This window comes from Tachyglossus aculeatus, chromosome 4, assembly GCF_015852505.1.
Source record: "Tachyglossus aculeatus isolate mTacAcu1 chromosome 4, mTacAcu1.pri, whole genome shotgun sequence".
NCBI classification, from domain to species: Eukaryota; Metazoa; Chordata; class Mammalia; order Monotremata; family Tachyglossidae; genus Tachyglossus; species Tachyglossus aculeatus.
Window position 1 is genome coordinate 134,952,823 of NC_052069.1, and position 23,557 is coordinate 134,976,379.

The window sequence follows — 23,557 nt, forward strand, 5'->3', positions numbered from 1 at the left end:
TCCCTTCTTTCCACCCCTCTCCCCTCCCTTTTCTCCCTCTCCCTCCCTCCCTCTCCCTTCTCTCCTCCCTCCCTCTCCCTCCTCTCCTCCCTCCCTCTCCCTTCTCTCCTCCCTCCTTCTCCCTTCTCTCCTCCCTCCCTCTCCCTCCTCTCCTCCCTCCCTCTCCCTCCTCTCCTCCCTCCCTTTCCCTTCTCTCCTCCCTCCCTCTCCCTTCTCTCCTCCCTCCCTCTCCTTCCCTCCCTCTTCCTCCCTCCCTCTCCCTCCCTCCTCCTCCCTCCCTCTCCCTCCTCTCCTCCCTCCCTCTCCCTCCTCTCCTCCCTCCCTCTCCCTTCTCTCCTCCCTCCCTCTCCCTTCTCTCCTCCCTCCCTCTCCCTTCTCTCCTCTCTCCCTCTCCCTTCTCTCCTCCCTCCCTCTCCCTTCTCTCCTTCCTCCCTTCTTTCCACCCCTCTCCCCCCCTTTTCTCCCTCTCCCTCCCCCCCTTTTCTCCCTCTCCCTCCCCCCTTTTCTCCCTCTCCCTCCTTCCCTCTCCCTCCTCTCCTCCCTCCCTCTCCCTCCTCTCCTCCCTCCCTCTCCCTCCTCTCCTCCCTCCCTCTCCCTTCTCTCCTCCCTCCCTCTCCCTTCTCTCCTCCCTCCCTCTCCTTCCCTCCCTCTTCCTCCCTCCCTCTCCCTCCCTCCCTCCTCCTCCCTCCCTCTCCCTTCTCTCCTCCCTCCCTCTCCCTTCTCTCCTCCCTCCCTCTCCCTTCTCTCCTCCCTCCCTCTCCCTTCTCTCCTCCCTCTCCCTTCTCTCCTCCCTCCCTCTCCCTTCTCTCCTCCCTCCCTCTCCCTCCTTCCCTCCCCTCTCCCCCTCCCTTTTCTCCCTCTCCCTCCCTCCTCTTCCTTCTTCCCTCCCTCCCTCCTCCTCCTTCTTTCCCTCCCTCCCTCTACCCCCCACCCTCTCTCTCTCTCTCTCTCTCTCTGTCCGTCTCCCCTCACAGGTCCCAGCTGCTCCATTCCAGTCCCTGCCAATCAGTCGTTCTGGACCCGGGAGGAGTACTCCTGGCCTAAGCTCCCCAGGGCCTCTCACAAGGCCGTGGTCAACAACAACATCATGTGGGTCGTCGGAGGCTATATGTTCAACCACTCCGATTTCACCATGGTTCTGGCGTAAGTTCGACTCGTGACCACCTCCACACCCCCACCCCCGCCCGTGGTATCTGCAGCAAACCAAAGCACCCCCATTGCAAAATCTCCCGAGTATATCAGTAATAATAATAGCAATAATAATGACAGATGTGGGATTTGTTAAGCGTTTACTACGTGCCAAGTACTGGACAAAGCGCTGGGGTCGATTCAAGCAAGTTGGGCTGGACCCAGTCCCTGTCTCACCTGGGACTCTCGGTGATAATCTCCATTTTGCAGGTGAGGGAGATGAGGCCCAGAGAAGTGAAGTGGCTGGCCCAAGATCCCACAGCATACAAGTAGTGGAGCGGGATTGGAACCCAGGTCCATCTGACTCTCGGCTCTATCCATTAGGCAACGCTGTCGCTTTCCATCCCGGGGGCCCGGAGATTCCGGAAGCTCGAGACGATATTCTCAGAGGGAAAAGTAGTGGGAGTCGGTCTTGTTTCTTCAGGCTGATCAGTCCCTCCTTCCCCTTCAGCTAGGTGCTGGGCCTCTTGCCTGGGACCACAGACCCTAGCGAATAAAAATAGCTGTGGTATTTAAGCATTTACCATGTGCCAGGTACTGTACTAAGCGCCGGGGTGAACACAAGCAAGTGCGCGGGTGGGCACAGTTCCTGCCCCGCTTGGGGCTCCCAGTCTTAATCCCCATTTTCCAGATGAGGGAGCTGAGGCCCGGAGAAGTGAAGTGACTTGCCCAAGGCCACACAGCAAACAAGTGGTCGAACCGGAATTAGAACCCGTGACCTTCCGACTCCGAGGCCCGGGCTCTATCCTCTACACCACGCTGCTTCTCCGACTGATAGAGTCAGGTTTTATCAGTCGGTGGTATTTGAGTGCTTACTCTACGCAGAGCACTGTAATAAGCGGTTGGGAAACTAACAATAATAGTAGTCATGGTAATTTTTAAGCGCTTACTATGTGCCAAGCACTGTTCTAAGCGCTGGGGCAGGTACAAGGTAATTAGGTCGTCCCACGCGGGGCTCAAAGTCGTAATCCCCATTTTCCAAAGGAGGGAACTGAGGCCCAGAGAAGGGAAGTGGCTTGCCCAAGGTCACACAGCAGACAAGTGGTGGAGCCGGGATTAGAACCCATGACCCCTGACTCCCAAGGCCGGGCTCTTGCCACTAAGCCACACTGCTTCTAAGTATAATGCAACAGATCCCTGCCCGTAACGAGCCGTACATTTTTTTTCTCTGCTATAATGGTGTGTATTGAGCACTGACTATGTGCTGGACACTCTTCTAAGCGCTGGGGTGGATACAGGCAAATCGAGTTGGACGCAATCCCTGTTCTACGTGGGGCTCACAGTCTTCATCCCATTTTTCAGATGAGGGAACTGAGGCCCGGAGACGCGAAGTGACGGACCCAACGTCCCATAGCAGACAAGGGGTGGAGCCGGGATTTAGAAACACACAATAAATACCATTGGTTGATTAACTGATTCCCCCATTAGGCACTCTTATTATTGAGTATAAATGTGTGTACGTATTTATTACTGTATTTTATTTGTACATGTTTATTCTATTTATTTTATTTTGTTAATATGTTTGGTTTTGTTGTCCGCCTCCCCCTTCTAGACTGTGAGCCCGCTGTTGGGTAGGGACCGTCTCTATATGGTGCCCACTTGGACTTCCCAAGCGCTTAGTACAGTGCTCTGCACACAGTAAGCGCTCAATAAATACGATTGAATGAATGAATGAATGAACGAATGAATGAATGAATGAACTCAGAGGAAACGTTGGGAGAATACGATAAGAATACAAGAATACGATAAGACTGTGTGCCCACTGTTGGGTAGGGACTGTCTCTATATGTTGCCAACTTGTACTTCCCAAGCGCTTAGTACAGTGCTCTGCACACGGTAAGCGCTCAATAAATACGATTGATTGATTGATATGTCTGTACATATTTATTACTCTATTTTACTTGTGCATATCTATTCTATTTATTTTATTTTGTCAGTATGTTTGGTTTTGTTCTCTGTCTCCCCCTTTTAGACTGTGAGCCCGCTGTTGGGTAGGGACTGTCTCTATATGTCGCCAACTTGTACTTCCCAAGCGCTTAGTACAGTGCTCTGCACACAGTACGCGCTCAGTAAATACGATTGATTGAATCGTATTTATTCCTCCTTCCTCTCCTCCTCGTCCCCCTCTCCATCCCCCCCATCTTACCTTCTTCCCTTTCCCACAGCACCTGTATATATGTATATATGTTTGTACATATTTATTACTCTATTTATTTATTTATTTATCTTGTACATATCTATTCTATTTATTTTATTTTGTTAGTTTGTTTGGTTTTGTTCTCTGTCTCCCCCTTCTAGACTGTGAGCCCACTGTTGGGTAGGGACCGTCTCTATATGTTGCCAACTTGTACTTCCCAAGCGCTTAGTACAGTGCTCTGCACACAGTAAGCGCTCAATAAATACGATTGAATGAATGAATGAATGAACCCAGGTCTTTCCAACTCCCAGGCCTGGGCTCTGTCCACTAGACCACACTGCTTCCCGGGACGGCTAATAGGTTTGGCCTATAGTAAGCGCTCAATAAATACGATTGATGATGATGATGATGATGATGATGGCCGGGGGTTACCTTCATTGTTTAGGTGACTGCGGTGGCCGCCCTGTCACAAAAGACTACATTCTAGCCGCTAACGCGCCACCGACCGTCTCCAATTCATTCATTCACGCATTCAGTCGTATTTATTGAGCGCTTACTGTGTGCAGAGCACTGTACTGAGCGCTTGGGAAGTCCAAGTTGGCAGCATATAGAGACGGTCCCTCCCCAACAGTGGGCTCACAGTCTAGAAGGAGGAGACAGAGAACAAAACCAAACATATTAACAGAATAAAATAAATAGAATAAATATGTACAAGTAAAATAAATGGAGTAATAAATGCGTACAAACATATATACATATATATCCAATTATTTGTGTGTTTATTTATTTATTTTATTTGTACATATCTATTCTATTTATTTTATTTTGTTAGTATGTTTGGTTTTGTTCTCTATCTCCCCCTTTTAGACTGAGCCCACTGTTGGGTAGGGACTGTCTCTATATGTTGCCAATTTTTACTTCCCAAGCGCTTAGTACAGTGCTCTGCACATGGTAAGCGCTCAATAAATACGATTGATGATGATGATGATGTTTTTGGTATTTTTTTATGGTATCTGTTCAGTGCTTACCATATGACGAACACTGCTCTAAGTGCTGGGGTCGATACAAGTTAATCGAGTCTGATACAGTCCTTGTACCTCATGGGGCTCCCAGTCTCGGAGGGAGAATTACAGCTCGCTCTCCCGAGCGCTTAGTACAGTGCTCTGCGCCCAATAAACGCTCAATCAATCGTATTTATTGAGCGCTTACTGTGTGCAGAGCACTGTACTAAGCGCTTGGGAAGTCCAAGTTGGCAACATAGAGAGACAGTCCCTACCCAACAGTGGGCTCACAGTCTAAAAGGGGGAGACAGAGAACAAAACCAAACATACTAACAAAATAAAATAAATAGAATAGATAGGTACAAGTAAAAAAATAAAATAAAAAAATAAATAGAGTAATCAATATGTACAAACATCTATACATATATACAGGTGCTGTGGGGAAGGGAAGGAGGTAAGATGGGGGGATGGAGAGGGGGACGAGGGGGAAATAAATACGATTGAACGAATGAATGAACAGCGGCCCCCTCGCCCCATTTTGCAGTTGAGGAAACTGAGGCTCGGAGAAGTTAAGTGACTTGCCCAAGGCCACTCAGCGTATCGGAGGCAAGGAAGAGGGGCTGGGAGTGCAAGCAGCCGTGGTGGGGCATCTGGCTGACCATCCCAGGGTTCGGACATCAGGCCCGGGCCTGGGACTTAGCAGGTGATGGGTTCCAGTCCCGCCCCCGCCACTTGTCTGCTGTGTGACCTTGGGCCGGTCTCTTCACTTCTCCGGGCCTCAGTGACCTCATCTATAAAATGGGGATGGAGGCTGTGAGCCCCACATGGGACAGGCACTGTATCCAGCCTGATTTGCTTACGTCCACCCCAGTGCCTAGCACAGTGCCTGGCACATAATAAGCGCTTAACAAATACCACACATTATTATTATATGTGGTAATAATAATAATAATAATAATAGGAAGGGAGAGGGGTGGACAAGGGGATGGGGAGCGGCCTCTTCCTCTGGCTCTGCTGCTTTTCTTCCCCAGCCACCCCTGGATTACTTTCGGGCCACCGCCTCGACCAGGGCACCCCAAATTCTGGCCAGGACCCCCGACTGGTTCAGAGTGATTTGTCCTGATCCTGAATTCGGTTGGGAATTCATTCATTCATTCGTTCAGTGGTATTTATTGAGCGCTTACTGTGTGCAGAGCTTGGGAAGGCCAAGTCGGCAACACACAGAGACGGTCCCTACCCAACAACGGGCTCCCAGTCTAGAAGGATCAGCCGTAACCAAAGTTTGGCCTAGGGGAAAATGGGAATGCCTAGTGGGAATGCCCCAGACGGACTTTTTCCTCATTGTATTTGGCTCGTACTGCGTGCCGGACACTGCGCTAAGCGCCGGAGGAGGTTGAAGGTAATCAGGACACAGTCCCTGTCCCACCGGGGGGGTCACGGTCCTCTACACTGTCAGCTTGCTGTGGGTAAGGATTGTGTCCGTTCATTGTTGGATTTTGTTCTCTCCCAACTCACAGTAAGTGCTCAATCAATGAGATGGATGCAGTGAATGAACAGGTGGCACACACCCACTCATTCAGTCATATTTATTGAGTGCTGACCGTGTGCAGAGCACTGTGCTAAGCGCTTGGAAAGTACAGTTCGGCAACAGGTAGAGACGGTCCCTACCCAACAACGGGCTCACAGTCTAGAAGGGGGAGACGGACGACAAAACAACTAGGCATCAATTGCATCAAAGACTTTTAGCCCGTGTCTCCCCACTTCTCAAGAACCTCCAGTGGTTGCCCGTCCAAACTGTGGGATGTGGAATGGCTAAGCGGTGCAGTAATAATAATAATAATAATAATAATAATAATAATAATAATAGCATTTATTAAGCGCTTACTATGTGCAAAGCACTGTTCTAAGCGCTGGGGGAGGTTACAAGGTGATCAGGTTGTCCCACGGGGGGCTAACAGTCTTAATCCATATTTTCCAGATGAGGGAACTGAGGCCCAGAGAAGTGAAGTGACTTGCCCAAAGTCACACAGCTGGCTATTGGCGGAGCTGGGATTTGAACCCACAGCCTCTGACTCCATTCATTCACTCATTCAATCGTATTTATTGAGCGCTTACTGTGTGCAGAGCACCGTACTGAGCGCTTGGGAAGTACAAGTTGGCAACACATAGAGACGGTCCCTACCCAACTGCAAAGCCCGGGCTCTTTCCACTGAGCCACGCTGCCGCTCTAATGATTTGGCTGCTTCAGTAATGTACAGTAGTATATAGTAATATGTAATTAATCAATCAAGTGTGTCTATGGAGCGCTTACTATGTGCAGGGCATTGTACTGAGCACTTGGGAGAAGACAATAGAACAGAGTTGGTAGACACAGTTGCTGCCCACAGTCGAGAGGGGCAGAAAGAAGATTAATTTAAATAAATAAATGACAGATATGAGCATAAGTGCTGTGGGGCTGAGGGAGGAGGGAATGAGGGAGCAAATCCAAGTTCAAGGTTCGTTCATTCATTCAATCATATTCGTTCATTCATTCAATCGTATTCATTCATTCAATCGTATTCATTCATTCAGTCGTATTCATTCATTCAATCGTATTCATTCATTCAATCGTATTTATTGAGCGCTTACTGTGTGCAGAGCACCGTGCTAAGAGCTTGGGAAGTACAAGTCGGCGACGTATAGGGTGATGTGATCAGAGCGTTGTGAATTATTCGGAGAAGATTTCCCGGAGGGGTGGAGTTTTAGGAGGCTTTGAGGATGGGGGAGAGCTGTGAATTGCTGATTTTTGGGGGGGTGGGCGTGGTGGCATATAATAATAATAATAATTGTGGTATTTGTTAAATGCCTACTATGTGCCAGGCACTGTACTAAGTGCTGGGGTGGATAGATGCAAATTGGGTTGGACTCAGTCCCCGTCCCAGGAGGGACTCTATTACTCTGTTTTACTTGTCCATATTTACTCTTCTATTTATTTTGTTAATGATGTGCATCTAGCTTTATTTCTATTTATTCTGATCGATCAATCAATCCTCCGTGCACTCAACATCAGGGCACGGGGGGAATTGCGGGTCCCGACCAGTCCTGGAATTTTAATTCCGGGAAGTACAGTTTTCTCGACCCGTGGAAGGACAAAGTGGGGAGGGGGGTAACGTGTCTTTCCCGGCACCGCAACGTCTCCGTTCCCGGAATTCCAACCACGGCGCGCCGGGGATCGAGTTCGGCCCGCCGAGGAGGCTTAACTGTGTGCAGAGCATCATCATCATCATCAATCGTGTTTATTGAGCGCTTCCTGTGTGCAGAGCACTGTACTAAGCGCTTGGGAAGTACAAGTGACGCCGAGGGAGTGGGAGAAGAGGAAAGGAGGGCTTAGGAAAGGCCTCTTGGAGGAGACGGGCCTTCCGAAAGGCTTCGAAGGTGGGGAAAGTGACCGTCTGTCGGATAGGATGACTTTTAGACTGTGAGCCCACTATTGGGTAGGGACTGTCTCTATACGTTGCCAACTTGTACTTCCCAAGCGCTTAGTACAGCGCTGTGCACACGGTAAGCGCTCAATAAATACGATTGAGGATGATGACAGGATGAGGGAGGGCGTTTGGGCCAACGGCCAACGAGAATGAGGTACAGTAACCGTTTCAAGATAGCACCGGGTAATTCCCAGAAAGGGGAGAAGTGATGCGCTTCATTTGTGAGCCGTTTCCGTCTCCTCCGTAATTGCCGGCGTGTTCTTGTCAATCGGTCAATCAATCAGCGTATTCATCGAGCACTTACTGGGTGCCGAGCGCCGAACCGAGCGTTAGGGACAATACAACACAACAGCGTTAGCAGACACGTTCCCTACCCGTAACCGACTGTGAGCCCACTGTCGGGTAGGGACCGTCCCTCTATGTTGCCAACTTGGACTTCCCAAGCGCTTAGTCCAGTGCTCCGCACGCAGGAAGCGCCCAATAAATACGACTGATGGTGATAACAAGCCCGCTCAGCGCGGGTGAGTTTTGTGAAGTTCGAGGTGAGATTGTGCGCGGCCGTGTTTTGTTTCCGCTTCCTCCGTCGGGCATTTCTAAACCGCCAACGCCGCTGTCGGGGAAGTGATCTAGACTGCTCTCTTGCCGTGCCGTGGTGTTCCCGGCTGTTCCTCATATCATCATCATCATCATCAATCGTATTTATTGAGCGCTTACAATGTGCAGAGCACTGTACTAAGCGCTTGGGAAGTACAAATAGGCAACACATAGAGACAGTCCCTACCCACCAGTGGGCTCACAGCCTAAAAGGGGGAGACAGAGAACAAAACCAAACATACCAACAAAATAAAATGAATAGGATAGATATGGACAAGTAAAATAAATAAATAAATAAATAGAGTAATAAATATGTACAACCATATATACATACCTCGTATGTTCCGACGCGAACGTTGTTTAGCGTTATTTAGCACTGTATCTTTAGAGCTGTGTCATCATCATCATCATCATCAATCATATTTATTGAGCGCTTACAATGTGCAGAGCACTGTACTAAGCGCTTGGGAAGTACAAGTTGGAAACATAGAGAGACAGTCCCTACCCAACAGTGGGCTCACAGTCTAAAAGGGGGAGACAGAGAACAAAACCAAACATACCGACAAAATAAAATAAATAGGATAGATATGGACAAGTAAAATAAATAAATAAATAAATAGAGTAATAAATACGTACAACCATATATACATACCTCATATGTTCCGACGCGAACATTGTTTAGTGTTATTTAGCACTGTATCTTTCGAGCTGTGTCATCATCATCATCAGTCGTATTTATTGAGCGCTTACTATGTGCAGAGCACTGTACTAAGCGCTTGGGAAGTACAAATTGGCAACATAGAGAGACAGTCCCTACCCAACAGTCACCATGGGCCAAGCCTTACTCATTTGGGGTTTCTGGGCGGGATGGAAATCTGCAGCGTCTCTTACTGTGGACTTCATTGATTAGTAATTAGGAATAGTTGTAGTAGATAGTAGTAATGATATCTGTTAAGCGCTTAAGTCACTTAACTTCTCTGTGCTTCAGTTCCCTCATCTGTAAAATGGGGATGAAGACTGTGAGCCCCCGCGTGGGACAACCTCATTACCTTGTAACCTCCCCAGCGCTTAGAACAGTGCTTTGCACATAGTAAGCGCTTAATAAATGCCATTATTATTATTATTATTTGGTGCAGAAGCCCAGGGATAAAATGCACATATGAAAAGCACTCAGTTCCGGTGCTCTGCACACAGTAGATACTCAAGCTTAAGAAATACAATCAATCAATCGTATTTATTGAGCGCTTACTGTGTGCGGAGCACTGTACTAAGCGCTTGGGAAGTACAAGTTGGGAACATATGGAGACAACTGATTGCAAAGTACGTGGATCCTAGCAGCCAAGGGATTCCCAATCCAAGAATAAGGGGGGGTAGAGGACACCAGTCTTCATCCCCGTTTTCCAGATGAGGTCACTGAGGCCCAGAGAAGTGAAGTGACTGGCCCAAGGACCCACAGCTGACAGGTGGCGGAGCCGGGATCTGAACCCGCGACCTCGGACTCCAAAGCCTGGGCTCTTTTCCACCGAGCCATGCTGCCTCTCCTAGAATAGTAGGAGAATAGTATAGTAATAGTAGTATAGAATAGTAATGGAATATCATCATCATCATCATCATCCATCAGTCTAAAAGGGGGAGACAGAGAACAAAACCAAACATACTAACAAAATAAAATAAATAGGATAGATATGTACAAGTAAAATAAATAGAGTAATAAATATGTACAAACATATAGTAGTAAATATACTACTATACTATAAATACTATAGTACATATACTATATATATGTGTATATATAGTAGTAAATAGTAAATATATCCTCTCCGGGGATGAATTATTAGGGCTTTTTGGTTGCTTCTCATCATCATCATCATCATCAATCGTATTTATTGAGCGCTTACCGTGTGCAGAGCACTGTACTAAGCGCTTGGGAAGTACAAATTGGCAACACATAGAGACAGTCCCTACCCAACAGTGGGCTCACAGTCTAAAAACAGTGGGTTTTCTCATTTCTGCCCATTTCAAGACCTCGAAATGGATTCAGTTTTCTTAATTCGCTCATCAGTCCTCAGGTCCCCGCTGTACTTCCCAAGCGCCCAGTACAGTGCTCTGCACACAGTAAGCGCTCAATAAACGCGATTGAATGAATGAATACGATTGATCGGATGAGTGAATGAATGACTTTATTTCATCGGACACCTGTCCACGTGTTTTGTTGCCCGTCTCCCCCTTCTAGACTGTGAGCCCGCTGTTGGGTAGGGACCGTCTCTATCCGTCGCCAACTTGGACTTCCCAAGCGCTTCGTCCAGTGCTCTGCACACAGTAAGCGCTCAATAAATCATCATCAATCGCACTTATTGAGCGCTTACTGTGTGCAGAGCACTGTACTAAGCGCTTGGGAAGTACAAGTATACGATTGATTGATTAGGAAGGAGAGTTCTAATGGCTGTGGTATTTGGTCAGCACAGGAAATGTGGCAAGCACTGTTCTAAGCGTTGGAGGTGATAGGCGATAATCAGGTCCTTCAAGGGAATCACAGTCTCAGTAGGAGGGGGCGCAGATATCGCATCGCCGGACCGAGGCCCAGAGAAGTGAGGTGACTTGCCCAAGGTCACCCAGCAGATAAGTAGTGGAGCTGGTATTAGAACCCAGGTCCTGTCACTCATCATCATCACCATCATCAATCGTATTTATTGAGCGCTTACTATGTGCAGAGCACTGTACTAAGCGCTTGGGAAGTACAAATTGGCAACATCTAGAGACAGTCCCTACCCAACAGTGGGCTCACAGTCTAAAAGACTGAGAATGAGGAGAATATCAAGCGTGTAAGGAGTACAGATCCACTGACAGAGGCAGCGTCGAGGGGATGGTAGGTAGGAGACATGAGGGGCTAGTCACGGAGGGCCTCTTGGAGGAGGTGTGATTTTTGGAAGGCTTTGAAGGTGGGGAGCGGGGTGGTCTGCCAGATGTGAAGAGGGACGGAGCTCCTGGCCAGAGGAAAGGCTTGGGCGAGGGGTGCAGGGCGGGATAGATGAGATGGAGGCACAGTGAGAAGGTTGGCATTAGAGGAGTCAAGTGTGTGGGCCGGGTTGTAAGAGGGGCGAGGGGATTGACAGCCCTAAAGCCAGTGGTGAGGTGTTTTTGTGTCTGATTCAGAGGTGGGTGGAGTTTCTTGAACAGTGAAGACGTGACCTGAACGTTTTTCCAGAAAAACGATGCGGCCAGCGGGGTTGAAGTACGGACCGGAGTGGGGAGGGCCAGGAGGTTAGCAAGGAGGCTGACGCAGTAATCAAGGCAGGGTATGATGAGTGCTTGGATCGGGGGGTATCAGTTCGGATGGACAGGAAAGGGAGGGGGGTCCTAGAGATGCGAAGGTCCGCATCATCCCCCCTGCCTGGAATGCCCTCCCTCCGCCCATCCGCCAAGCTAGCTCTCTTCCTCCCTTCAAAGCCCTATTGAGGGCTCACCTCCTCCAGGAGGCCTTCCCAGATTGAGCCGCCTCCTTCCTCTCCCCCTGCCTTACCTCCTTCCCCTCCCCACAGCACCTGTATATACGTTTGCACGCATTTATTGCTCTTATTTATTTATTTTATTTTGTTAATGTGCTTTGTTTTGTCACCTGTCTCCCCCTTCTAGACTGTGAGCCCGCTGCTGGGTAGGGACCGTCTCTGTACTCCCGGGCCTGGTCTCTTTCCACCGGACCACGCCGATGAAGCAGCAAGAACATAAAAACAGTACCAAAGCCAAGGCCGATAACGTGGTATTTACTTGCAGAGCCGCCCCTCTTTTTTCCCATCATTTCAGTAACTCAGAAATCAATCAATCAATCGTATTTATTGAGCGCTTACTATGTGCAGAGCACTGTACTAAGCGCTTGGGAAGTACAAATTGGCAACACATAGAGACAGTCCCTACCCAACAGTGGGCTCACAGTCTAAAAGAAAGAGAGGGCAGGGACTACTCCCGAGGGAATCAAGGCAGGGGGAGAAAAAAGAAGAGGAGGAAGAAAAAGGAAACAGGACATTTCTGTTTCAGAGTCCTGAGTGCTGCGTTCAACAGGGACATATCTTTTATCATATCATATCAGGGTCTATCTTTTAGACTGTGAGCCCACATTTCCATATCTATATCTATCTATATGTATATATGTTTGTACATATTTATTACTCTATTTATTTATTTATTTATGTTGCTTGTACATAGCTATTCTATTTATTTTATTTTGTTAGTATGTTTGGTTTTGTTCTCTGTCTCCCCCTTTCAGACTGTGAGCCCACTGCTGGGTAGGGACTGTCTCTAGATGTTGCCAACTTGTACTTCCCAAGCGCTTAGTACAGTGCTCTGCACACAGTAAGCGCTCAATAAATACGATTGGTGATGATGATGACATATGGAATTACGGTAAATAATATTAATAATAATGATGATGGTATTTGTTAAGCGCTTACTATGTGCAAAGCACTGTTCTGAGCGCTGGGGAGGTTACACGGTGATCAGGTTGTCCCGCGGGGGGCTCACAGTTTTAATCCCCATTTTACAGATGAGGGAACTGAGGCCCAGAGAAACGAAGTGACTTGCCCAAAGTCACACAGCCGACAGTTGGCAGAGCCGGGATTTGAACCCATGACCTCCGGCTCTATTTATTTATTTATTTATTTTACTTGTACATATCTATCCTATTTATTTTATTTTGTTAGTATGTTTGGTTTTGTTCTCTGTCTCCCCCTTTTAGACTGTGAGCCCACTGCTGGGTAGGGACTGTCTCTATATGTTGCCAACTTGTACTTCCCAAGCGCTTAGTACAGTGCTCTGCACATAGTAAGCGCTCAATAAATACGATTGATGATGATGATGACATATGGAATTACGGTAAATAATAATAATAATGATGATGGTATTTGTTAAGCGCTTACTATGTGCAAAGCACTGTTCTAAGCGCCGGGGAGGTTACACGGTGATCAGGTTGTCCCGCGGGGGGCTCACAGTTTTAATCCCCAGTTTACAGATGAGGGAACTGAGGCCCAGAGAAGCGAAGTGACTTGCCCAAAGTCACACAGCCGACAGTTGGCCGAGCCGGGATTTGAACCCATGACCTCTGACTCCAAAGCCCATTGAGCCACACTGCTTCTCTAAACCTCCCCCTGCCTCTCTCCTCTCCCTACCCGGCGAAACATTCCCGGGCCTGGGATTCAGGAGGACCTGGTTTATAATCCCGGCTCTGCCACTCGTCCGCCGTGTGACCTTGGGCAAGCCACTTCACTTCTGGGCCTCAGTTGCCTCCTCTGTAAAATGGGGATTGAGATTGTGAGCCCCCACAAGGGACAGGGACTGTGTCTAACCCGATGCGCTTGTATCCACACCGGCGCCTAGTATATATGTTGCTAATTTGTACTTCCCAAGCGCTTAGTACGGTGCTCTGCACACAGTAAGCGCTCAATAAATACGATTAATAAAAATAATAAATACAGTGCCTGGCACATATAGTAAGCCTTTAACAAACACCACAATTATTATTATTATTATCATCCCAGGGTGCGCCGCTATCGCTGCTTTTAAAAAAAAGGGAATCTTTCATTTCTTCCTCAAAAATAGGGGTAAGGGGAGGCAATTATGTGAGCAGAGAGGGTATGTATGAGAGGGAAAGAGTGTCATGGCTAGGGAGGTGGAGTTTTTGGACCCCCCGGGTATGCTGTCCAATTATTTGCGGCTTTAGAAAATGCCAAGTGAACATTTAGAGAAGCAGCGTGGCTCGGTGGAAAAAGCCCGGGCTTTGGCCTCAGAGGTCATGGGTTCAAATCCCGGCTCCACCACCTGTCAGCCGGGTGACTGTGGGCAGGTCACTTCACTTCTCTGGGCCTCAGTTCCCTCATCTGGAAAATGGGGGTGAAGACTGTGAGCCCCCCGTGGGACCACCTCATCACCTTGTAAATTCCCCAGTGCTTAGAACAGCGCTTTGCACATAGTAAGCGCTTAATAAATGCCATTATTATTTATCTGTATGGTTCTCGCAACATCCCGTTACTGCCTTGCATAGGCATGAAGGAAAGTAGTTGTTTTTGGAAGCCTCCCGAGAAATGGCTTGAATCAATTGTGATACGCTAATTGGAAAGCGGCCTGCACAGCTGAACTCTTAATGATCTCGAGGCACTAGTGTGAATGAGCGGTGCCTTGCCCCAATTAACCAAAAGCCTTGAAAATCAGATTAGGAATGAGTCCAAACGTTTTCTCGCCATCGGAGGTTTTTTGAGAAACCCCAAGAATGGATGCTTTCCTTTCTCCCCGTCCCTCCGGAAGTTAAAGATTGCTGTTCAGGTTGGTGAGAAATCTAGAATGCGGGCATTCTGAAGTGATAAGAATAATAATAATAATAATGATGATGGTATTTGTTAAGCGCTTACTATGAGCCGAGGACTGTTCTGAGCGCCGGGGGAGATACAAGGTAATCGGGTTGTCCCCTGTGGGAACAGAGAGGCTTGGGTTTGAATCCTCTGGCAGGTCACTTAACCTAATAATAATAGTAATTGCGGTATTGCTATGTGCCAAGCACCATACTAGGCACCGGGACGGATCCAAGCAGATGGGGTTGGACACAGTCCCCGTCCCACGCGGGGCCCCCAATCCCCATTTTCCAGATGAGGGAACTGAGGCCCGGAGAAACGGAATGACTTGCCCAAGGTCACCCAAGAGGCACGGGGCGGAGCCGGGATGAGAAGCCTCCCAGGCTCGTGCTCTATCCACTAGGCTATCCCCCTTCTCCTCTCCGGGGCCGAGTTTCCTCCCCTGTGTAATCAATCAATCGTATTTATTGAGCGCTTACTATGTGCAGAGCACTGTACTAAGCGCTTGGGAAGTACAAATTGGCATCAATTTGTAATTGTAACTGTGTAATGGGGATAAGGTGGGCTGTGAGCCTCGCGAGGGACCGGATCGCGTCTCCCGTCACAAGGAAGCGCTTGTGGAATGCCACAATGGCCACATACATGCTGGGTGACCTTGTGCAGGTCACTTGACTTCTCTGGGCCTCGGTTCCCTCCGCCGTAAAACAGGAATGACGACTGTGAGCCCCGCGTGGGACAGGAACTTCGTGTCCAACCCGATTAGCTCGTAACTACCCCAGTGCTTCGAACAGCACTTGGCACATAGTAGGTGCTTAACAAGTATCATTATCGTTATTATTATTATTATTGTTACCCCAGTGCTTAGAACAGCACTTGGCACATAGTACGTGCTTAACAAGTAAGACCTCCCCGGCGCTTAGAACAGGGCTTTGCACATAGTAAGCGCTTACTAAATGCCATCAGAAAAAAGTAAGAGTGACGCAGAAGGGATGAGAGACGAGGAAACGGGGGGCTTAGTCAGGGAAGGCCTCTTGGAGGAGATGGGCTTCCAGTAAGGCTTTGAAACGGCGGAGAGCGGTCATCTGACGGATTTGTACATACTTTTTACTCTATTTTATTTGTACGTATCTATTCTATTTATTTTATTTTGTTAGTATGTTTGGTTTTGTTCTCCGTCTCCCCATTTTAGACTGTGAGCCCACTGTTGGGTAGGGACCGTCTCTCTATGTTGCCAATTTGTACTTCCCAAGCGCTCAGTCCAGCGCTCTGCACACAGTAAGCGCCCAATAAATACGATTGAGGATGATGATGATGATTTGGGGAGGGAGGGAGGGGCGTGGGCGAGGGGTCGGCGGCGAGGTAGATGAGATCGGGGTACGGCGAGAAGGTTGGCGTTAGAGGGGTTGGAGTAGGAGAAGAGTGAGGCGAGGCAGGAGGGGACGGGGGGATCGACTGCCCTAAAGCCAATCGTGAGGAGTTTTGTAGATAATCTTTAGGGGGAAAACTCCATTTCTCCACGGTGTGTTCCTGGTTAATCGGAATCAATCAATCAATCAATCAATCAGTCGTATTTATTGAGCGCTTACTGTGTGCAGAGCACTGGACTAAGAGCTTGGGAAGCACAAGTTGGCAACATCTAGAGACAGTCCCTACCCAACAGCGGGCTCACGGTCTAAACGGGGGAGACAGAGAACCAAACCAAACGTACTAACAAAATAAAATAAATAGAATAGATATGTACAAGTAAAATAAATAAATAAGCAGAGTAATAAATATGTACAAACATATATACAGGTGCTGTGGGGAAGGGAAGGAGGTAAGATGGGGGGATGGAGAGGGGGACGAGGGGGAGAGGAAGGAAGGGGCTCAGATCAGCCTAATCAATCCATCAATCAGTTAATCAGTCTAATCAATCAGTCAATCAGTGGAGTGAGCGCTTACCATGTGCAGAGCACCGTGACTAAGCACTTGGGAGAGCATTTGCCAGATTCCCCCGGGTTTGGATGGGTTCGGGCAGTCACTCCCGAATGAATTCAGAGACGCAGCCTGACTTTTAGACCGTGAGCCCACCGTCGGGTGGGGACCGTCTCTAGATGTTGCCCACTTGGACTTCCCAAGCGCTTCGTACAGTGCTCTGCGCACAGTAAGCGCTCAGTCAGTGCGATTAAATAAATAAATAAATACATTATCATTATGATTGTTACTTCCTCGCAGGCCGGAGCAGCTCCCGGGGGTGAGAGGTGGGCCGCGGGAAGTCAGAGGTCTCTGCCCCGGCGGTAACACGGTCTTCTCCTGTTGTCACGCAGGTACGACCTGGACGCCAGGGAGTGGCTCCCCCTGAACGTCACCGGGAGCCCGGTGGTCATCAGATACGGCCATTCGTTGGCACTGCACCAGGTAAAAGGTCCTTCTTTTCGTCGGTCATCCTTCTCGAGCCCTTGCCGTGTGCGGGCCACTGGACTGAGCGCCTGGGAGAGGACAGGAGAACCGTCACAGACACGTTCCCCCACCCCCAGTGAGCTTAGAGTCTAGAGGGGAAGACAGACATTAATGCGCAGAAATAAAGTGAAAAAGAAAGAAATGGCAGACATATCAATCAACCATTCATATTTATAATAATAATAATGATGGTATTTGTTAAGCGCTTACTATGTACAAAGCACTGTTCTATGCGCTGGGAGCTCACCTTCAAGGCCCTGCTGAGAGCTCACCTCCTCCAGGAGGCCTTCCCAGACTGAGCCCCTTCCTTCCTCTCCCCCTCGTCCCCCTCTCCATCCCCCCCATCTTCCCTTCCCCACAGCACCCGTATATATGTATATATGTTTGCACATATTTTTTTTACTCTATTTATTTATTTATTTTATTTGTACATATCTATTCTATTTATTTTATTTTGTTGGTATGTTTGGTTTTGTTCTCTGTCTCCCCCTTTTAGACTGTGAGCCCACTGTTGGGTAGGGACTGTCTCTATATGTTGCCAATTTGTACTTCCCAAGCGCTTAGTCCAGTGCTCTGCACATGGTAAGCGCTCAATAAATGCGATTGATGATGATGATGATGGGAGGAACACAAGGAGAGGAGGTTGTCCCACGTGGGGCTCACAGTCTTAATCCCCATTTTACAGATGAGGGAACTCAGGCCCAGGGAAGTGAAGTGACTTGCCCAAGGTCACACAGCAGACATGTGGGGGAGGCGGGATTCGAACCCATGACCTCTGACTCCCAAGCCCGCGCTCTTTCCACTGAGCCATGCTGCTTCTCTATTGAGCGCTTACTGTGTGCAGAGCACTGGACTAAGCCCTTGGGTGGGGAGAGTAGAACAATAAACAGGCACGTTTCCTGCCCACCAGCTCACAGTCTAGAGGGGGAGACAGACATTAATGTACAGAAATAAAATAAAAAAGAAATAAATTACAGCTATGTCCATCATTCATATTTATGGAGCGCTTTCTGTGGGCAGAGCACTGTACTAAGCCCTTGGGTGAGGAGAGTAGAACAATAAACGGGCACGTTTCCCACCCACCAGCTCACAGTCTAGAGGGGGAGACAGACATTAATGTACAGACATAAAATAAAAAAGAAATAAATTACAGCTATGTCCATCATTCGTATTTATTGAGCGCTTACTGTGTGCAGAGCACTGTACTAAGCCCTTGGGTGAGGAGAGTAGAACAATAAACGGGCACGTTTCCCGCCTACCAGCTCACAGTCTAGAGGGGGAGACAGACATGAATGTACAGAAATAAAATAAAAAAGAAATAAATTACAGCTATGTCCATCATTCGTATTTATGGAGCGCTTTCTGTGTGCAGAGCACTGTACTAAGCCCTTGGGTGAGGAGAGTAGAACAATAAACGGGCACATTTCCTGCCCACCAGCTCACAGTCTAGAGGGGGAGACAGACATTAATGTACATAAATAAAATAAGAAAGAAATAAATTACAGCTATGTCCATCATTCGTATTTATTGAGCACTTTCTGTGCGCAGAGCACTGTACTAAGCCCTTGGGTGGGGAGAGTAGAACAATAAACAGGCACATTTCCTGCCCACCAGCTCACAGTCTAGAGGGGGAGACAGACATTAATGTACAGAAATAAAATAAAAAAGAAATAAATTACAGCTATGTCCATCATTCGTATTTATTGAGCGCTTTCTGTGTGCAGAGCACTGTACTAAGCCCTTGGGTGAGGAGAGTAGAACAATAAACGGGCACGTTTCCCGCCTACCAGCTCACAGTCTAGAGGGGGAGACAGACATTAATGTACAGAAATAAAATAAAAAAGAAATAAATTACAGCTATGTCCATCATTCGTATTTATTGAGCGCTTACTGTGTGCAGAGCACTGTACTAAGCCCTTGGGTGGGGAGAGTAGAACAATAAACAGGCACATTTCCTGCCCACCAGCTCACAGTCTAGAGGGGGAGACAGACATTAATGTACAGAAATAAAATAAAAAAGAAATAAATTACAGCTATGTCCATCATTCGTATTTATGGAGCGCTTTCTGTGCGCAGAGCACTGTACTAAGCCCTTGGGTGGGGAGAGTAGAACAATAAACAGGCACATTTCCTGCCCACCAGCTCACAGTCTAGAGGGGGAGGCAGACATTAATGTACAGAAATAAAATAAAAAAGAAATAAATTACAGCTGTGTCCATCATTCATATTTATTGAGCGCTTACTGTGTGCAGAGCACTGTACTAAGCCCTTGGGTGGGGAGAGTAGAACAATAAACAGGCACGTTTCCTGCCCACCAGCTCACAGTCTAGAGGGGGAGACAGACATTAATGTACAGAAATAAAATAAAAAAGAAATAAATTACAGCTATGTCCATTGTATGTTTGGTTTTGTTCTCTGTCTCCCCCTTTTAGACTGTGAGCCCACTGTTGGGTAGGGACTGTCTCTATGTGTTGCTAACTTGGACTTCCCAAGCGCTTAGTACAGTGCTGTGCACACAGTAAGCACTCAATAAATGCGATTGATGATGATGATGATCATTCATATTCATTGAGCGCTTACTGTGTGCAGAGCACTGTACTAAGCCCTTGGGTGAGGAGAGTAGAACAATAAACAGGCACGTTTCCTGCCATCCTGTAATCACGACCTGACGTGCCGGTCTACTCATTCATTCATTCGATCGTATTTATTGAGCGCTTCCCGTGTGCAGAGCACTGTACTAAGCGCTTGGGAAGTCCAAGTCGGCAACATATAGAGACGGTCCCTACCCACCAGCGGGCTCACAGTCTAGAAGGGGGAGACAGACAACAAAACAAAAGGCGTTTAGAACAGTGCTTGGCACACAGTAAGCACTTGACTTAGAGAAGCTCAGTGGGAAAGAGCCCGGGCTTTGGAGTCGGAGGTCATGGGTTCAAATCCCGGCTCCGCCGATTGTCAGCTGTGTGACTTCGGGCAAGTCACTTCCCTTCTCTGGGCCTCGGTTCCCTCATCTGTAAAACGGGGATGAAGACTGTGAGCCCCCCGTGGGCCAACCTGATCACCTTGTAATCTCCCCAGCGCTTAGAACAGTGCTTTGCACATAGTGAGCGCTTAATAAGTGCCATCATTATCATTATTATTGTCTCCCCCTTTTAGACTGTGAGCCCACTGTTGGGTAGGGACTGTCTCTATATGTTGCCAATTCGTACTTCCCAAGCGCTTAGTACGGTGCTCTGCACATAGTAAGCGCTCATTAAATACGATTGATGATGATGATGATTATTACTTGACGCGGAGAAGCAGCTTGGCCGACTTGAGTCGGCCAAGTGGGTAGAATACAGGCTTGGGAGTCAGGAGGTCGCGGGTTCTAATCCCGGCCTCACCCGCTGTCTGCTGCGTGACCTTGGGCGACTCACTTCACATCTGCGTGCCTCAGTGTCCTCTTCCGTAAAATAGGGGTTGAGACGGTGAGCCCCACGGGGGACAGGGACTGTGTCCCACTCCGCTCGTACGCACTCCGGCGCTTAGTACGGTGCCCGGCACACGGCAAGCGCTGAACGGATACCGTCGTAAAAACCACAAAACACATCTTCCCCATCCTTCGCTCCCTGCTCACTTGCGGAAACCCGAGCGCCGGTCCTTCCTAAGCCGTCTTCCTTTCTCCGCTCCCCCCCCCCCCCCCGTTTTCCGGATTTGATTCCAGGGCAAGATCTACATGTACGGCGGGAAGGTGGACGCGACGGGCAACGTGACCAACCAGCTGTGGGTGTTCCACATCCGCAACGAGTCGTGGGTGCCGCTGAGCCCCAGGGCCAAGGAGCAGTACGCCGTGGTGGGGCACTCGGCCCACGTCGTCACCCGGGCGGACGGCGGCGCCGTCATGCTCGTCGTCTTCGGCCACTGCCCGCTCTACGGGTATATAAGTCACGTCCAGGAGTACAATCTCGGTAGGTCCTCCGCCGGGAAGAAGAACGACAGTAATTATGGTCCTTGTTAAGCGCTTATTCCGTGCCGAGCCCCCTCGGAAGCGCGGGAGTAGATCCCGGCTCAGCAGGTTCCGCGCCGGGCTCGCCGTCTTAATCCCCGTTTTCCAGGCGAGGGAACCGGGGCCCAGAGAATCAATCGATCGGTCGCGTTTATTGAGCGCTCACCGTGTGCAGAGCACTGTACGGAGCGCTTGGGAAGTACCATCTAGAGACAGTCCCTACCCAACAGCGGGCTCCCAGTCTAGAAGGGGGAGACAGAGAACAAGACCAAACGTACAAAATAAAATCAATAGAATAGATATGTACAAGTAAAATAAATACAGTAATCAATCAATCAATCAATCGTATTTATTGAGCGCTTACTATGTGCAGAGCACTGTGCTAAGCGCTTGGGAAGTACAAATGGGCATCACGTAGAGACAGTCCCTACCCAACAGTGGGCTCACAGTCTAAGAGGGGGAGACAGAGAACAGAACCAAAGATACCAACAAAATAAAATAAGTAGGATAGAAATGTACAAGTAAAATAAATAAATGAATAAATAAATAGAGTAATAAATATGTACAACCATATATCCATATATACAGGTGCTGTGGGGAAGGGAAGGAGGTAAGACGGGGGGATGGAGAGGGGGACGAGGGGGAAGTGAAGTGACTTCCCCAAGGTCACCCAGTAATAAATATGTACAAACGTATATACAGGTGCTGTGGGGAAGGGAAGGAGGTAAGATGGGGGGGATGGAGAGGGGGACGAGGGGGAAGGGAAGTGACTTCCCCAAGGTCACCCAGCCGACCAGCTGCGGAGCCGGGATTAAAACCCAATTCATTCGTTCGGTCAGTCGTATTTATTGAGCACTTACCGTGCCCAAAGCGCTGTACTGAGTGCTTGGGGGAGAGTACAGTAGAACAACAGATACATTCCCGCCCACAGTGAGCTCCAGAGGCGGAGGTGCAGTGCCCGGCACAAAGGAAGCACTTAACAAATGCCTAAAAGGGGGAGTTTTTTTATTTAATTATCCACAAGTAATTATGGATAAGGATACGGTCCTGGTACAGTGGTCCGCCCAGCAATCGGTGATATTGATTGAGGGTGTACTTTGGGCAGGGCACTGTACTAAGCACGTGGGACAATCTGATCACCTTGTAACCTCCCCAGCGCTTAGAACAGTGCTTTGCACATAGTAAGCGCTTAACAAATGCCATCATTATTATTATTATTATTATTCTGTGGGCCCGTTACCTCATCTGTAAAATGGGGATGAGGACTGGGAGCCCCACATGGGACAATCTGATCACCTTGTAACCTCCCCAGCTCTTAGAGCGGTGCTTTGCACTTAGTAAGCGCTTAACAAATGCCATCATTATTATTATTATTATTATTATTATTCTGTGGGCCCGTTACCTCATCTGTAAAATGGGGATGAAGACTCGGAGCCCCACATGGGACAATCTGATCACCTTGTAACCTCCCCAGCGCTTAGAACAGTGCTTTGCACATAGTAAGCGCTGAACAAATGCCATTATTATTATTATTATTATTATTACCTTCATTGTTATAATCAGCCTTCCAAGGGATTATTTCACTCTGGGTAGGAATGCCAAGCGGCCAGCCGCCGGGGCCCGGCCTTCTGGAGGTATCGTTTTTGGCCGTTACCCGCCTTCTCCCTGCCACGGGTTCCGATGGACGGGGGGCACCGGGACGATTCTCCCCCTCGCCCCCCTCTCCATCCCCCCCATCTTACCTCCTTCCCTTCCCCACAGCACCTGTATATATGTTTGTACATATTTATTACTCTATTTATTTATTTTACTTGTCCATATCTATTCTATTTATTTTATTTTGGTAGTATGTTTGGTTTTGTTCTCTGTCTCCCCCTTTTAGACTGTGAGCCCACCGTTGGGTAGGGACTGTCTCTAGATGTTGCCAATTTGGACTTCCCAAGCGCTTAGTCCAGTGCTCTGCACATAGTAAGCGCTCAATAAATACGATTGATGATGATGATTCAGGAATGGCCGAAGGGGACAAAGACCTATGGCCGAGTAGCTCTCATCCCCTTGCTTTCCCTTCTCATTTGACACCATCGCCGTCCCGCCCCGTCCCAGAAACCCACAATTTAGGTGCCGCCTCTGATTCTCTGCTTTCATTCACCCTCGCCTCTGGTCCACTGCCGTTTTTTCCTGCGCAGAGCTCCCAAGCCTCTCCCCTTCCTCTCCATAATAATGCCACTAATGGTATTTGTTGAGCGCTTACTGTGTGCCAGGCACTGGGGCGGATACAAGCAAATCAGGGTGGACACAGTCCCTGCCCCACACGGGGCTCACGCTTTCAATTCCCATTTTACAGATGAGATACCTGAGGGCCAGAGAAGGGAAGGGACTTGCCCACGGTCACACAGCGCACCTGTATATATGTATAT

General features: G+C 48.5%; 1 protein-coding gene across 2 annotated transcripts in view; it reads left to right on the forward strand.

Moving 5' to 3' along the window:
* The window catches only part of ATRN (attractin), a 207,032-nt gene that overhangs the window by 87,029 nt on the left and 96,446 nt on the right, over positions 1-23,557 (forward strand). For both annotated transcript variants that reach the window (XM_038744636.1, XM_038744637.1), the window contains exons 6-8: positions 975-1,143; positions 17,026-17,116; positions 20,859-21,102. In XM_038744636.1, the coding sequence (XP_038600564.1) occupies positions 975-1,143; positions 17,026-17,116; positions 20,859-21,102 (504 nt within the window). The remainder of the gene's footprint in view (positions 1-974; positions 1,144-17,025; positions 17,117-20,858; positions 21,103-23,557) is intronic.